The 16408-nt window shown below is 39.8% G+C and overlaps 1 protein-coding gene and 1 long non-coding RNA gene across 2 annotated transcripts; one reads left to right on the top strand and one right to left on the bottom strand.

Annotated features, from left to right (window-relative positions):
* Positions 1 to 2285: 2285 nt before the first annotated feature.
* Positions 2286 to 9371, bottom strand: otx2b (orthodenticle homeobox 2b). The gene is made up of 4 exons (XM_017409786.3): positions 9072 to 9371; positions 7156 to 7354; positions 6518 to 6669; positions 2286 to 6017 (listed from the first exon to the last, which is right to left on the bottom strand). The coding sequence occupies exons 2-4, from the start codon at positions 7250 to 7252 to the stop codon at positions 5394 to 5396; spliced, it is 873 nt and encodes a 290-aa protein (XP_017265275.1). The 5' UTR covers positions 7253 to 7354; positions 9072 to 9371; the 3' UTR covers positions 2286 to 5393.
* A 146-nt stretch (positions 9372 to 9517) lies between these two features.
* On the top strand, positions 9518 to 13136 carry LOC108234379. The gene is made up of 3 exons (XR_001808521.3): positions 9518 to 10141; positions 10582 to 10710; positions 12826 to 13136. It is a non-coding gene; the product is annotated as an uncharacterized LOC108234379 (long non-coding RNA).
* The last annotated feature ends 3272 nt before the right edge of the window (positions 13137 to 16408 follow it).

The following is a 16408-nucleotide window of genomic DNA, read 5'->3' on the forward strand; positions in this document are numbered from 1 at the left end:
TGCAGTGAGACATTAAAGTTCAGCAGCTGGGAGGAAACAGGCTCAGTCGTGTGAATGTGGCGCACCAAGAAGTTAAAGTCTGTTTTGAAGACGGCTGCTTTCATGTATTCAAGGCACGCTGCTGGATAAAAGCGTACACTTGCTGGCCTTGAATTCAGAGGGCTTAGCTTTTTGTGCGATGACACCCCTGAAACAGTTCATTGATGTATAACACTCAATGAAATATTGAAATAAGCAAAGAATAAATTCTGCCTCTGGGGCTGATTTGCTTTTTCTTCATCTCTGCGCGCTAACTGTCATCCATCTGATAGAGAGCTGTGGGGAGGTAATGAACAATTAATATCTTACCTGCTGTAGATAGCTCTTTGAACAGCCTTTAAGACAACTATTTAAAAAAACTGTGTCCATTACAGTAATGTTAATTCATTATATTGACTGTTTGGGTTAACATGTTTTCCTTTACTGAGGCTCAACATGTCGTTAACCAGAAACAAGCTTCATATGCTTGAAGCTAAATGCATCCAATTTAAAATATTCATCCGTCAAAACTGTATGTGTGACCTCCTGGACTCTAGCTGCATTAATGACCATTAGACATCACTTAGAGGTGATTAAAAATTTCAGCATTTTTACCGTGCTGCAGGCAGTGGGGCACAGACTCATGCATAATCCAATATGAAAATCCGTCTCATAAAGAGAGTTTTAAACATTGCAGGGCAAACATTTAACCTGCAGATTTAAATGACATCATGTTACAGAGTTTAAGAACAATTTAAATAGTCCAAAAATCTAGTTTTTGTATTTTATATTTTCTTAACTTCTATATGCCAAAATCAACTTTTTTGATTTTTCAGAAGCGCCCTTTAAATGGACTGCATATCTAGCTGAGCTTTCACTAACTAGGTATTAACTCAACCCATAATGTTTTTTAACATATGCTGAGGTCTGTTAATCTTCTTATGGGTTTGAATTTTTCCCTCTCTCCATCTCTGAATAGCTTAACAAAATTGCTCCAGTAATGGATGGTTATATCCTCATCCATCGCCCTCCTCCCTCCAACTATAACTTGAAATAGGCCATCAAGTGGCTAATGAACTGATAAGCCCTCTGTGTCCTGTGGGGCTTATGAACATCATAAGCCAAATGTTTGGGCATATTTGGTGAGACATTTTTTTTAAAAGAGCAGTAATGTGGCCAAAGGACCCTGTTGCTGCAGCTAGCACGCTATGAAAATGCCTCTTTTATGTGCATGGTTTTGCCACAGGTTGTAATAAATCTTGACAGGTTCTGAAAGATATGTTAAAGTAATTTGTGTATATATATATTTTTTAGAATATATCATAACTTGTGTGACTGTGTGGCCCTGTGCTTCAAGCTGCTGGTATCATTATCAGTCCTGGATCTGTGTAAATCCATGGATTTGTGTGAGAAATTAAAATAACATGCTTTTTACTGCGCTTACTTCAAATCTCTCTTTAAAAAAAAAAATCTAAATCTGTTATTATGTAGGTTTCACAAAACCCTTTTAATTTAATCTTTGACAAGATTATCAAATTCATTGATGATGTCACAAATTTAAATAATTTAAAAAATGCAGACTATAAGCCTGGATAAACACTTTCAAGGGAATACTACAGGATTAGCTTAAAATCGTATTTATTTTTTATTATTTTTTCATACTTGTTAGCACATTTTACATATTGTCATGTTGTTGATTTTAATTTTATTTGTTTTGTCTTAAAAACACATTTAATTTATTTGAAGCAGGCTATCATACGCTGCAGATGTTGTGCTAATTTAGCTGAGAGGCTGAAAATGTTTTTTTTGCTCATTTTCACAAACTGTCCCACATTCCTGGACAGTTTTGATAATCTCCCTGTTTGTCTTCAACAACTATGAAAGTGGATTAATTTGAATTTTCATTAACAATACTTACTTACTTCTTTGTGTTTTTTAATGAAGTCGGGGAAAAAAAGTTGTTTTCAGGTTTCACCTGCAAACTTTTGCAGAGAATCGTCGTCTCATAAACATCAAATACATAAGCTGGGTACAAGAGACTACCTGTATTAAATTACTAAATGTCTAATAATACAGTTATTAATAAGGCTGAAACACTTTATAAATAAATGGCTATTTTTGTATTAGTGGTTTTTTTTTTTTTGCAAAATAGTGAGCCAAATCCACTTTTTTTTTCATCTGCAAGATCTTTAACATCAAATATTTGTCAGGAACATTGTAATAAATAAGTACAGGTCAAGTGACAAGCAGGAAAACAGGTAAAATAAAATCATTAAAGGTACATGAGAAATAACAAATATTGCACTTGATTTTTAAACCAAAAGACTGCATCATATGAGGTGTCTAAGTCTTATTTAAGGATTTAATAATAAGTTGTGAATTGTTTCCATCTTGATTAATACCTAATTATCAAGCTTTTATGGGTCTTTTAAAAGGTTAGTTTTATTTTGAAGTGGACCCTTGTGTTATCACTTACTCTCCTTCAGTTTGCCCCTCAATCCTGACCTCCTGGTGCAGAATCCTCCTGCAGCTGCAGTCCTCCCGGCCTCAAACTTCTTACAGGTTGATGCTTTGCAGAAGAGGAGGAGGGTTAATGCAGCGTCTGTTGGGCCCATATGCTATGTTGCACTTCGGTCTTGATTAAAACTCATTAAGGTTGGAGTAAGGTGGATGCATGGCACCCCCTTCACACATACACACACACACAAACACACACTCTTTATGACGTGCGCTCTGAGACACAAGCTGTCTCAGATGATATCAGTAAGAAATTATCATCTTGCTTTAAGAAAGTGGTTTAGAATGTCCTGTTTTCTCACATTCTACTGTTTTGTTGTTAGATGTGGTGCCATTTTATATTCATTGCATTGTTGTAATTATTTTTGGATTAAAAGAAGCCAAAAAATGACTAGAAATCAAAATATTTTCTGCAGATTTTCTGGTCACTTATAGATCCGTGATCTGGTTCTGTCAGTTTCTCTGATATTTGAAAGTGACCCTGCAGTCTGAAACACTTTTTTGTCCAGGAGTCTGTGTGAAGGAGTTGTTGACGCTGCTCAGACGCATCTCATGAATATTCAGGTTCCTATTGTCTCCAAGTTCAATTGTTTCATTGTTTATGGCCATAACGGCGCATACTTGTGGGCTGCAACCACAAGCCTGAAATATTCTTGTTTCCAACTCACTTGTTTGTTGTAAAATTAGCCATTAAAAAAAATAAAATACACCCTCACATATATTTTTTTCCTGACCACGCAGGAGTCGTATCAAAGTCTCTCTCCTATTTAACGCGTCGATTATTTCAAGCAACGCTTTTAATTAGTGCGCTCCTCCAATGAAAGAGAGATTATTGGCAATGTCAAGGATGCTAATTGAATGTTGGACTTCTAACAATTAGCCCACTGCAGAGCCATGTCGACTCATTACAGATCCCAGACCCGCTCTGACTTTAAAGTCGGAAACTTGAGAGTTGGACTCGAGAGCAACAAATAAAATAAAAAAACAAACCCCCTGCAGCAGATTTTGCTTCAAGTGCAAACCTTGATTAGACAAAATAAATATTGTCAAAGGAGGGTTAGATGTGGAAAACGTTGTAATACAGGTTTATAATTTGTCAGCTGCATTTGATAGTGACCTTATTTATGAAATTGTGGTAATTATTCTGCTTTTGGTGCGCAATTTTATTCCTTGGAGATTCATTTTATTTATTATTATTTTTGTTTCTTTAAACAATCCACATGTATTATATTACTGTAACATTAGTATATAATATAATATAATCTAAAAACATGTCCTTATGTCGATGCTTCAAACCCGGAAAAAACAATCCTGGAAGTTTCTTTTTTATTTTATTTTTCCCCACATCTTTTCTTTTTATTACACTCCAAGCTGCTCACTGATTCTGCAGTAATTTTATCTATTTTTCTCCCCATAGTTACAGTAATATTTGGAGCTAAAATCAGAAGGTTCGTGTAGGGATCGGTAAACTGAGGCTCCGGGGCTTTAAATGAGACCTCCCCGCCGGTGAATTATTCGGATTGACATCCAGCAGCCACTCTCTGGCTAAATAAAACAAAACAAAACACCGGGTTCCTCCTTTAAATAACGGAATAATTTAAGTTTATAACTCTTATCGGCACCGGATGGAGGTAAAATGCTGCGTCTTGTTTCCAAAACAGCAACTGAGAGATGGAACATATGTAACGATTCTGTTGGAATAAGTGCTTCCTAATTACGGATGAGAAAACAGAGCTCGATCAGAACTGACAAGTCTAATTATGACTCACTTAGATGGCAATTAGTGGCCTAATTAAAGCGACACTGCGCATGTGCCAGCCGTTAACCCAAACACGTTTTCAAACAAGGTTCCAACGGGTGACCCAGTTTATGTTTCCCCTCCCGAAAAAACAAACAAACCTGTGTGATGCCAAATGGGACGGCAAACGTTCGCTTCTGAAATCCCACCTGGTTGCCCCAGCACACACACACACACACACCTCTCAGACGCACACAGGCACGCACACACAGATCGTTTCTCGGTGAGAAGAGTGAGCTCACAGGAACCTTTATTCATGTCTTTTCAGCGGTGAGGCCACACCGTCTTTGGGAGCCAGTAAAAGGATCCACAATCACCGTGTGTTGAGATCAATGAAGGGGGGTTGGAGGGGGCAAGTGTAGAGCTCTCAGCAGCCGAGAGTCTTTTCCAGCATGACCTAACCCCTTTGATTATCACCACCAACCACCGCCGTGCGCCTGCAAAGCTGCAAAGTCTCGTCTCTGTTGTGGTAATTTAACCAGCGGGCTTTTCTCTTTTTTTAGTTGTCAAAAAAAAGGTAGAAATCTATTAAAATCACAGCAGAGAGTCTGACGCGAGAGGGGCTCACAAACTGTATACAACACAACAGATCACAGTTTTAAAGGCTAGCACAAATAAAATAATAATAAAACACACATATGTACCATTTATTTAAGTCTCACACTGATTGTCTTTTAGAAACTACATATTGATTCCTTATAAACACTTTTTTTTCCTTAAATAAAGTAGTGCATCCGTGTCCAGTATCCTCATGTCTCCCGTTTCCGTGGCTGTGCTGTCTCAATTCCCCTCAACAGGTGTTTTATTATTATTTTTTAAAGTTATTTTTACGCACGGAGGCACGCACCGACGTGGATGAGGTTGAAAGAACGTGAAAAATCTATTTGCCAGTGCTAAAATAAATTAAACATCTCCTTTAGGAGGACCGAAAACTCGAGGCCCCCCGGGAGCCCCTGCCTCTCCGTGGCTCTTAGTCTGGTTTAGTGTTTTATTGAAGGGGGTGGAGGGGAGGTGGGGGGGTAGACGCTGTGTGTCATGTTTTTTTGTGCGCCGGTTCTGTTTACAGGACCTGGAATTTCCACGAGGACGTTTGATCCTTATAATCCAAGCAATCGGCATTGAAGTTCAGCTTCCAGGACGCGGCTTGGTCCTTATAATCCAAGCAGTCCGCCGTGGAGTTGAAGCCCAGGCCGGACGCGCCGTAGCCCTGGGTGGACAGGGACGCCGGGGACTGGTTCAGATGGCTCGTGACCGCGTTCGTGCTCATCGGACTGAGGGTCGAGCCGGGGCCCGACAGCTGGTGGTGCATGGGGGTGAGGTAGGAGCCGCAGTCCATGCCCCCGAAGTAGGACGTGGATCCGGCGTAGCCCTGGCTGTAGCCCGAGGCCTGGGTGTAGGTCATGGGGTAGGACCTCTGCATGCAGGAGGAGGAGGTAGACAGGGGGTCTGACAGGGGAGAGATGGACGCCGGACTCCATATGGACACCGGGGCAGTGCTGGTGGAGATGGCAGGGACCGTGGTGGTGCTGGTGGGGGGCGTGAACTGGCCGCTGGCTCCGCTCTCAGAGCTCACCTCTCTGCTCGGGGAACTTTTCTTTTTGGGAGGTCGGACCTTGTTCTGTCCTCCGTTCTGCTGCTGCTGCTGCTGCTGGCGACACTTTGCCCGCCTGTTCTTAAACCAGACCTGAAAATAAAGAAATTAACACATTAAAAAAATCACCGATTATAGCTTTAAAAAATATCCGTTTTTTAAACTTACATGTCAAGGAAAAAATGTTTACAAGGAATTCCTACAACAAGGATTTTCTATATCAAAATACTTGCAAGGCTTTTTAAAAATGTTTTGAATCCAAATAAATTTGTCCTCACATTTGATTTATTTTTGGTTAAAATACATGAATCTATTTACTGTTTACTTTAAATCTTGCGTTATGATTTAATTTTAAATATATATATTAAAGATAAGAGATCACATAAATTTAAATTAAACAATAGATTGTTTACAACCCGTTTAAAAATATTTGTCTAACTGAAAAAAACTTTAGTTTACAGAATACTTTGGATTCTTCTCCAATAGATGCCAGCAGCGCACAATATTAACAGAAAAAACGGAAATACATTTTTTGCTGTATTTTTTTTTTTAATGTATTTAATATTTTATGGTAGGTGCTTTTCTAAACCCACCTGTACTCTGGACTCAGGTAGATTGATCTTCAGCGCCACTTCCTCGCGCATGAATATATCCGGATACCTCGTTTTGGCGAACAACGCCTCCAAAACGTCGAGCTGTGCGCGCGTAAAAGTAGTCCTCTCTCGTCTCTGCTTCCGTGGCGTGGCTGCAAGTACAGAAAATGTCAAATTGTAAAATGAAAATACAATTTTGCAAGTAGCTAGGAAGATTATGTAAATAAATGTGTGACTAACAGAAACGAACAAGTTATATTTTGTTGTTTGCGCAATTACGCACAATCTGGAACACCGGTGGGTGCCAAATTGACCTACTTGAGTTTAACGTTTCAAAAGATTAAATAATTTATTGCATTATACAAAAAGTCATAATTCATATCTATTTTATAAATAAAATAAGGATAATTTTTGGATTTAATGTGTTTCTGCTTCTGTTGGTTAAACAACTAGTTTGTAAAATAAAGTAAAATAACCAAAATTATATAATATAAACTTTTTAATTTAGTTTTTTTGTGTGTGAATATTCCGTATTTATTAAATCCAGTTGCTGCTTGTCCATACAGGAGCACGAAGAGCTCCATAATCGCGTCACATTTGATTTGTTTGTTCGTTTATTTATTTAAGGTGAAACTCACCTGGATAGCCCACAGATGGATGTAAGAGATCCATCCCGGAAGTAGTTAGGCTCAGGCCGTTGACCGTGTAAGGTGGTTGCTTTAGATACGACATCATGCTAATGTTTGATTGAGGCCCGAAGTTGGAGAAAATTTTGAAAAGTGATGTCGCTCCCCGAGGTGTCGTCTGTTTTCCGCGAGTCCGTGTTATGCCGGGCACCTGTTTCAGAATAATAAGAGAAGAAAGAGAAGAAAGAGGGAAGAGGTGACTTCTTGTGGAGTGATATTAGCTCAGTTTACACGGAGTTGTGAGGAAATAAGCCCTCTCCAAAGACGCATGTCGCCTCTCATAAAGCATCAAGCACATCTCCAGCTGTCCTCATCGCACCAACCCCCTCCCCCCACACCCCCCTCCCATGAACCAAAAACAATGCACGAGCGTTTCAACTGCAGCAAGTCGCTTGAAAACGTGATTAAAGTAATTTAATCGCCCGATGAATTGTATAGATTTTACTTTTTTATTTTGTATGTTTCTAAACAAACCAAATCTAGGTAAACATGTAATCATCTGGTTCGTTAGAGTGACATAAAAAGATTTTTTTTATCTTGTTCTGAAAGGAATCACGAATGAAATAGGTTTTGCTTTTAAACAGAGATGATTTCAGGCAGCAATCCGGTGGAAGAAAAACGTCCGTGTGCGCGCGCGCTCTGGCAGCTCTTTAAACGGGAAGAAATGTGACGTTTTGTCTGCTGATCGCTGTCACTTCAACTTCAGTGACCCTCACCACCCGTTATCCCCACTGCGCCTCTTGATTAGTTGCCTTTTTTTCCCTCCCTGAACATCCAACGGTTCTAACCCCCTCATCCCAATCTGTCACTTAAAACACACCCGTCAACCAGTTGCTCACACACACACACACACACACCCGCTCAATAATAATTACCCCGTGCGCAATTAATGATGATAATGTTTTACTGTTGATGAATGAACGAAGTCATTTAAGTGGCACCTAATTGGAGCTGGTGACAGGTGTTCGAGGCTCCTGTTGGATTTTTATTATTTATTCTGCGCGTTAATGTGCAAAAATAATCTCTTCTGTCATAATTCTGTCTCTATAATTTAAAAACCTGAACCCCAAATGATTCAAATCTCATATCTGTTTGTTGAGTGAAGCCAAATATAATAAAAACAACTGAAATATATTAAACATGACACATTAGATTATGTTCCTCTAAATTATTTATATGTTCTCTCAGAGGTGAGCACAACAGGCCCCGGAAGATTTTTTTTATTTTTGATCTGCTCTTTGTGGTGCATTTTTCAGGGCAAGTATTTATTCACAACATGTTTTGTCGAATTAATTTTTCTGATATTTCATGTCGGAGAAAAGTGCTCAAGAAAATGGGGGGGAAATAGTCTTTTTTTCTGTGTGATTTCCGCTCTCAGTGTGGACTCCGCGCCTTCACAGTTCACTTAATGAGAGCGTGAAATTGGTAAAATATAACCTCCAGGAATAATATAATTATAGAAGAAAAAAGGCTGCATAACATATGAAACGTCTCAGTTCGGCCTCGGGATTGATTTCTCTTTATTAGAAGATGCAAACAGAGTTTAGTTTCGTCTCGTTTGATCGAAAACTGTCGGAGGAGCTGCGCGTTTACGCAGGCGCATTTCCACCAAAAAAGTATTTGATTTGGTTGATTTAGTTTCAATTCTCGCCTCATGTGAGTAAAAATATTAGCAAAACTAATCAGCCAAACAGACTTTTTATCTAAAGCCTTCCTGGGTTTAGTTTTAACGCAGAGACTTGACTGAATGTTTTGGCTTTGCTTTTTACGGAGAGGCTTTTTGAAATTTCGTTCATATCCAATAATAATAATAATAATAATAATAATAATAATAATAATAATAATAATAATAATAATAACAAACTCACCTTGGCATTGAGGTATAAAAAGTTCTGTTTTTCTCTGCTTGGTTTCCTTCAGATAAAAATAATAAAACTCTTGAAATAAACGTCGTCCTGTAGATTTAAAAATCTTCTTCAGCGTCAGAGCAGCGCGGATTAAAAGTTCACCTTTAATAGCTGCACCAGGATCGACTCTCCAGCGGCGGGTTCTGCTGCCTTTAGGACTGTGTGTTCACAGTGAAGTGGTTTGACTTCGGTTTTGAACAAACCTCCAGCCAATGGGAGCCACTGAGCTGAGCTGAGGTCCTTCTCTGTCTCCGTCTCTCACACTGGTGGGGAGGGTTTAATTCTCTCCTCTTTTTTTCTCTCTCTTCCAGGGGAACAAATGTCTCCAGCTACTTTTTTTTTGACGCACAGTCCTCAGCCAATGGCAGCAAGAGGGCGACTGACAGCATCCTCATCCCACCAGAGAGGGGGGCGCGGAGAATAAATCAACACTGTGCTGCTGGATGATGATGAGAAGGCTAGTTTAAAGTAAAGAAATGCTGCTTTATTCATGCTTTTATTGCATTTTATTCTGGAAACTGCTGCCACGGGTAGAAGCATTGAACGGTATGAACTTACACAAAAAAATGAGGAGTTTTATCACTAATATTCTATGCGCTCATGTTGTTTTATTAGCGCACTGAAAAAGGCCCCAAATGATTGAAGCATCACACAGAGAAAATTTGAGGCTTTATATTTTATTTGAGGCTGAAATAAAAGAGGGAATAATCTGTAAAGAAGAAGAAAAAAAGAAGGGAGACTCTGCGTGTGAAAGCTGCACCGTCCTCTCACATTCCTGCGCGTCGCAGACGGAAAAAAAAGAGAGAGGGGGGGATTTAAAGCGACTTATTTCCTTAAAACTGTCCTCCAGTCCGCAGAGGCAGCCGCTCTGCTGCCAGCAGCCGAGCGGGTTCACAGGTGGGAGCAGCTGCAGGGGGGCCTCACCTGTGCGCATCCAGCTGGAGAGGAGGACATTTTAATATTACTACTAATAAAAAAACAAGCAGAGACACCTGATGTTTCAGCCAGACATGGATCACCACCTTCTGAAGGTAGGCCTCTAATAATAATAATAATAATAATAATAATAATAATAATAATAATAATAATAATAATAATAATAATAATAATTTGCATCAGAATGAAGCTGTGCGTCACGTGATTTCTGAACTCTTCAAACATTTTGCCGCAGGTTTTTGTCACGGTTTGGTAAATGTATCATCTTAAGAGGCTTTGTGGAACACCTACACACACTCGCTCTCTCTCTCTTTCACACACACACACTCCCTCTCTCTCTGACACACACACACTCGCACACACACACTGCTCGCTCCCTTCAGACAGATTTGAATATTGATTTAGATTCATAAACACAGGCAGGCCATGAATGCTCCTGTCTGTGTGGGAAGGCCAGAGTCAGAGGTGCTGCCTGCTGCTGGACGCGCGGCGCGGTGAGAAACCTCCATAAAGTCGGTCACCTCTCTCCTGACAGATCTCCAGGCGGCTGAATTCGGATCCTGAACTCGGATTTGTCCCATCGGTGGACTGAGACCTGATGGCAGCAGAGACAGAAAAGTTTTGCAGGGAGTTTTTGGAGGGGAATCAGCTGAAACCCATCCAGGTATCCCGGTTTGGTTATTTACTATTATTATTATTTATTTAATTTACAACATGCAAAATAATCACATTCACACCATCGTGAATTAATTAATGTCACCTATTTCATTGGAAGGAACTGAAGATAAGAAAAAATAGATTTTTTTTAGTTTTATTTTTGTAATTTAGTTGCTTTTTGCATCAAACTCTTTACGTTTTACAAGCATAAACTAATTACAGCATCTAAAGCTATAAAAACAAAGAGTTTGCGACGGAAGCATTTTTTTTTTATTTCCATTTCCCCAATTTATTCCATTGGCTGCATGTCTCCTCGCAGGCTTCATTTAGCAGCTGCATGCTTGGTAATGGATCCTAATGCGAGCCTTTCAGGCTGCAGCGTGGAGAATGATGATGTGTGATGCTGCTATCTGCCGGATCTCATCGTTTAAATGGCTAAATAATTTATTAAAGTGGAAAGCTCTGCCCTCCGCGGGGACTTTGGATTTTAAAAAAGACGCTTAAAGAGAGAAGGAGCAAAATGCCTCCGGCGAGCAGCGCTCCCACTGACTCCCGGCTAATTGAAGAGGACGGGCTTTTATCTGCGCTCCACCTGAGGCTGGGAGCTGCACCATCCACCAGCCACCTTCCACCAGCCCCACTCAGAAACCTCGGATTTCCTCAGTTAACGCGCGGCCACGCAGCTTTTTATTTAATGCACGCACAGGCCTGGATGTTTGACCCCTGTTTGATAATCTTAAAAGGGGGAGAAAAAAAATCGCATTTTGAGATTGGATAATTACTTTCAGACAGCCTCCTTCTCTCCCTGCTCTGAGCCTTTATCCAGGCGTGAAAAGAAAGACATTATGGGATAATTGCATGTGCTTTTAAAACCGAATAGAAAACAAATACAGAGCTACAAACTTGTGCATAAACGAGTAAAAATAACTCTAATCTGTTTAAAATAATAATAATAAAAAAATCGTAGCTACGTTTTCCATGCAGCTTTCATGTCTCTTCAGTATTTTCTTCTTGATGGCTGCATGGGAGGAATGTGTGGAAATAAAGGGGAACAAAATCCAATAAAGTATTTGGAAGTGCTGACAATTCAGAGAAACATCTCCTCTGCACAGTTCTTTTTTCTCTCACTGTTATTTGAACTACTCCTTCTCATACTCCCATTGATTTATTATCACATTAAAAAGTGATAATTGATGAACAAAAATGGAAGCAAAATATGATTGAATTCAATTCAGTTAATTTATAGAGCACCAAGTTGCAACAAGAGTCATCTCAGGGGTACTATAAAAATTAAACAAACAAGTCTAAATCATAAATCCAATTCAGATCCAGATTTAAATCCAATTATAGTCAATTCAGCTCTTATTTTAATACAATACATTCATATATTAGCATATAATAATATAAAATATTCCAATAGATCATCAAATTTTATCATTCAATCAGGTATTTTTTACTACAAAACTTTAAATATATAAAATAATGTCTGTAAATTTCTTTATTTTTATTCATACACTAAGCTAAAAAAGTGTATTTTACAAATTATTGTTTTTTTTAGACAATAATTGCTGCAGATGTTTGGGATGATTCGGGTTTAGGAGTCAGGGTGATGAAGGATAATTACAAGCAGTATTTTAAAATTTGCCTGCCATGTTTAAAAGATACATTGCTGCTTAAAAAAAGTTTCAACAGAGCTTTTCCCACTGCATTAATTACAAAGGAGTTAAACCTTTGTTTAATGTAACATATAACCGACCCCAGAGGTCATCAGAAAACAACCAGTCTCCTCCCTCAGGATTAATTTGAGCAAAAAAAAAAAAAAACAGCCTCTATTCAGTGTCTGTTTGGGGAGAGTTCACTCACACAGAGGAGTGCAAGCATCTTTAATTTAAAGCTCAATTCATACATTTATTTTTGCTTCAAAGTTCCATATAAAATAATTTCAGGTTGTGCCATCAGTGCAGCTGATATTTAGTTTTTAGTCTGCAGTTTTATCCTGAAAGGAGCCCTGGTTGAGTGAATTATGAGCCTTCATAATGTGTGTTTGCCAAGCTTGTTCCTTATGTTAACACAACACGCCTTTTTAATTAGTGCCATAATTGTTTGTGTTGTATTTACGCAGGAGTTTGCCAACAAACAAATGGATGCAATTAAACACACTCGCCTTCAGACTGTCTACGAGGAGTCAAGGTCAAGATGTGCTGAGAGCTGACGGGGACCAACGAGGCGATGAAGACTCGTGGTTAAATGAGTGAACTGTCTCTTCACACAGTCTGGGTCGTTTTTTTGACAAACATCCCTCATTCCACAGTTTAAAACTCCTAAAGACTGATTTATTTTTGTGTACCTGCCTAAGCATTAAGCCAAATTAATCTGTTGTCACATTTCTAAATGTTCTGACTAATTCTGCAAATTAAACCCTCTTTGTTCTCATTGTTGTCAGATCTTTACTTCCCGTTTCCTTCAACACAAGCAGCCTTCTCTTGTGTGCTGAGGTGCCTGCACGGTTTGGTAAAACCTGCCCTGCAGACCGGACCTCTCAAGTCTTCAAAGGAGGCAGAACTCAATGTGGGGGGATTTGTTCAGGCTTATATGGTAACCTGGGATTTGAATTGGATTCTTGGAGGCATTCATAACACATTTGAAAATGTTGCATTGTGTGATTTTGTGTGTAATCCCCATAATAAATTTTAGAAGTGGTCACAGCACGTGCACGTAACTGAGTATTCACCATCTCTCAAATGGTTTTCTTGTCTTGCCTCTCGGGAGTGAGGTGTGTGCTGCCTGCAGGGAATGTGGGGGTTAAACGCTGCCGTCGGTTTGCTGTAGCCAGCGAGTTTGGATCAATTTAACCTCTCTTTCTGAACCATTTTGTTTATTTGACCTGCATATATAGAGTCAGTCACAGATCCTTCATCTGTACTGAAGCATTTTAGCCTCTAGTGGATTAAATTTCCTTTAGAGGAGGGTTAGTGTAAAAACTCTAGGCATGACTGTTAATTAAACTTCATTTGATCAAAGTCACATGTTTCCTGTGTCACATATGTAGGAATATTTTAGGATATAAATAAATAAATAATATAGAAATCGTTAGAATTGTTTAAACTTTTTCCAGCTTTAAAGGTGGATTTAAAGATGACCTGTTTCTTTTTTGTGTTTCCTTGAACAAACTTTTGATGTGAACAAATAACCTAAAATTAACTTAATCAGATCGGATTTTAGCTCAATTTTGACTCCAGGTGCTTTCATTACTTCACAAAAAGTAGAGACAAGGAATCGTTGCCCTTCCCAGCAAAAGTAAAAACAAAATCACCAAAAGAAGACAAGCATACAAAAAGATGCTTGTAGTGCTTGTTGACTGTGTGCTTGAGAAGGCATCCAGAGTGAGTGAAAAATGTGTCAAATAAGCTGATTTTTAAATTTAAAAATACTTTAAAATGTTGGATTTGACGTCTACTTCATGTAACTCGATAAGAGCAAGAGAAATCTGGTGTGTGTGTGTGTAATTCTGTGCCCTGTCCAAAGCCCACTTTACTTTGAATGACACTTTGGCGATGCCCCCAACTCCCTACTTCGACTTCTCAAGCACACCCCCTGTCAGTGCCAACTCTACCAATTCCTCTCATGTCCTTAATATCTCTCTTTTGGGCCCTTGGGTTTTGCCAGTGAAGGCTCTCTTGACAGTTGGACATTGCAGTCACATTTGGGAGACAGTGGCGGGTGTTTGTAGCGTTCCCAGCCCCAGGCCTGCGGGGAATCTGTGATGGCTCGCCTGTCAGCCGGCCCCTCCCCTGTAATTAGGAGAGTAAACACAGCGTCTGGCTCTGCTTGGGGGACAAGCAGGAGGGAGGAGGGGAGGGAACCGTCCGGCTCCTGTCCTGCCGCTACTTGAGCTGTAGGGAGGAGATGTGGAGGAAAGTTAACATACTGAAGAACATCAGTCATACTTAGTGAGAGAAATTCTCAAATCAGTCAGATCGACAGTGCAAAAGTTTTTAACCGTCTCTAATTTCTTTATATTTTGCTTCCAAAGATACAAATGTTCTTGTAACCTTTTAAAGTGGTCTAAAGCTGCAGTTTCTCAGGATTTCTGAAAGTATTTGAAAGGTTTTCTTTGTATTCTTGCTGCTTATTCGCTCATTTTCAGTCTAATCCTTCTACCTGATCATGAGAATATTGCTCATATGTCGTTAAATAATTAGAAAAGTGGACAAATTGTGAAGACAAATAGTGCCAGACATAGGGGGAAAAATCATCAGATAAACAGTAAATGAAAGTCGTGTCCTTAGGAAACAGAAACATAATCCCCCAAAGACCTGATCTGAGAGATGCATCAACATCATCATCATCATCATCATCATCATCATCATCATCAGCATCAGCATCAGCATCAGCATCAGCATCGGCATCAGCATCAGCATCAGCATCAGCATCATCATCCTTCAGTAGGTCAAGTGTAAAGCTAACAGCTCTTTGGGGATCACCTTGTTGATGCTAAAATACTATTTTAGGAGTCAAACTATGTTATATTTAGTATTTTTCATATATTTGGCTAAAGAAATGGGTGCAAATTGTGTTTTTGTGGCAGGCTGCTGGTAACAAAGTGGCCAAAAATCTATTTTCAAACTAGTTCTTTTGCTAAATTCCTTTAAGCGGTCTAACAAACAAAAATATTCTTCTGAAAATGGTCAAGTACTGGTTTGGAAATGAGGGAAAAAGCAGCCAAAGTTCTACTGAAAACAAGGAAATGCCTTCAGAAAGCCTCATTCTTTACTTAGTTGCTGTAAAAGTGAAAAGAAAGTAAACATATAAGAAAATGTTAAATATTTAATATCCTATGGAGAAGTTTTTGTCCTTCATAACTGTTGACTTCAGCCTACAACGTAAAAAAAAAAATACCAGTAAACCCCCTTTTCTCCTTCCTTCACCTCTCTCCTGGTTGCTGTGGGGACTGGTCAGTGCTTAGAGGAATGCGATGTGGGCTGGAGTTGTAGCTGTAGCTCAGGACAAGCTTTTTATTGGGGAGGGGGAGCCATCCAGGCTTACCCCAGCTACTACACTCTACCCAGGCAGGGAGGCGGGACACGGGAATGCTGAGACCAGGAGGGGAAAAATTTCACTGGAGGACATGCCAAAGAAATGCCACGCAGAGAGCGATGAAGAGAGCAACCTAGACAGGGAGAGGGAGAGGAGCGTAGATCTCAGCCAGCTGAAACACAGCCTGTCAGTGTCATTTCAGTTTGGTAGGATGCTCACTGATGATGGGCCAGTAGCTGGTGGCCGCTCAGACACTGTGGCACCATATCTGACTCAGATCTTTCTCAGATGCCTCAGAGTTCAGCGGGCATAACTAAAGTGCAGTGTCAGAAGATTTAAAGCCACGTTTCAGTCTAAATCACTCCTTTAATTTGCAGTGCTTTAAAAATAAATGCATTTGTCAATCAGATGGTGTGCATCAGTGTTTGCATGTGGTAGGGAGAGCACAAAGGAGAAGGGTGCTTGAAGGCCCAGTCGACTTGCCAAAGTCTTTACAGCGCCCATAGAGCCATGCTGCAGCATCATGGTCCACAGCATGGAAAGACATGGGGCAGATGGGTGCAGTGTAGCAGCACAACCTCCCCCTTCTTCTCCAAAATGCGAGGAAGCAGTGGTGGGAATGGCACAGTGTGAGAGGGTTCAACAGAAAAGCTGTTGGAGGGGCATTG

Source organism: Kryptolebias marmoratus, linkage group LG10 (assembly GCF_001649575.2).
Source record: "Kryptolebias marmoratus isolate JLee-2015 linkage group LG10, ASM164957v2, whole genome shotgun sequence".
In the NCBI taxonomy this organism is placed as follows: Eukaryota; Metazoa; Chordata; class Actinopteri; order Cyprinodontiformes; family Rivulidae; genus Kryptolebias; species Kryptolebias marmoratus.

Excerpts from the sequence above, each read along its gene's own strand:
- otx2b (XM_017409786.3), bottom strand. The coding sequence starts at position 7,252 with ATGATGTCGTATCTAAAGCAACCACCTTACACGGTCAACGGCCTGAGC. Across the intron at positions 6,670-7,155 it reads TCCATCTGTGGGCTATCCAG|CCACGCCACGGAAGCAGAGA; the intron begins GTGAGTTTCACC and ends CTGTACTTGCAG. Across the intron at positions 6,018-6,517 it reads TACCTGAGTCCAGAGTACAG|GTCTGGTTTAAGAACAGGCG; the intron begins GTGGGTTTAGAA and ends CTTTATTTTCAG.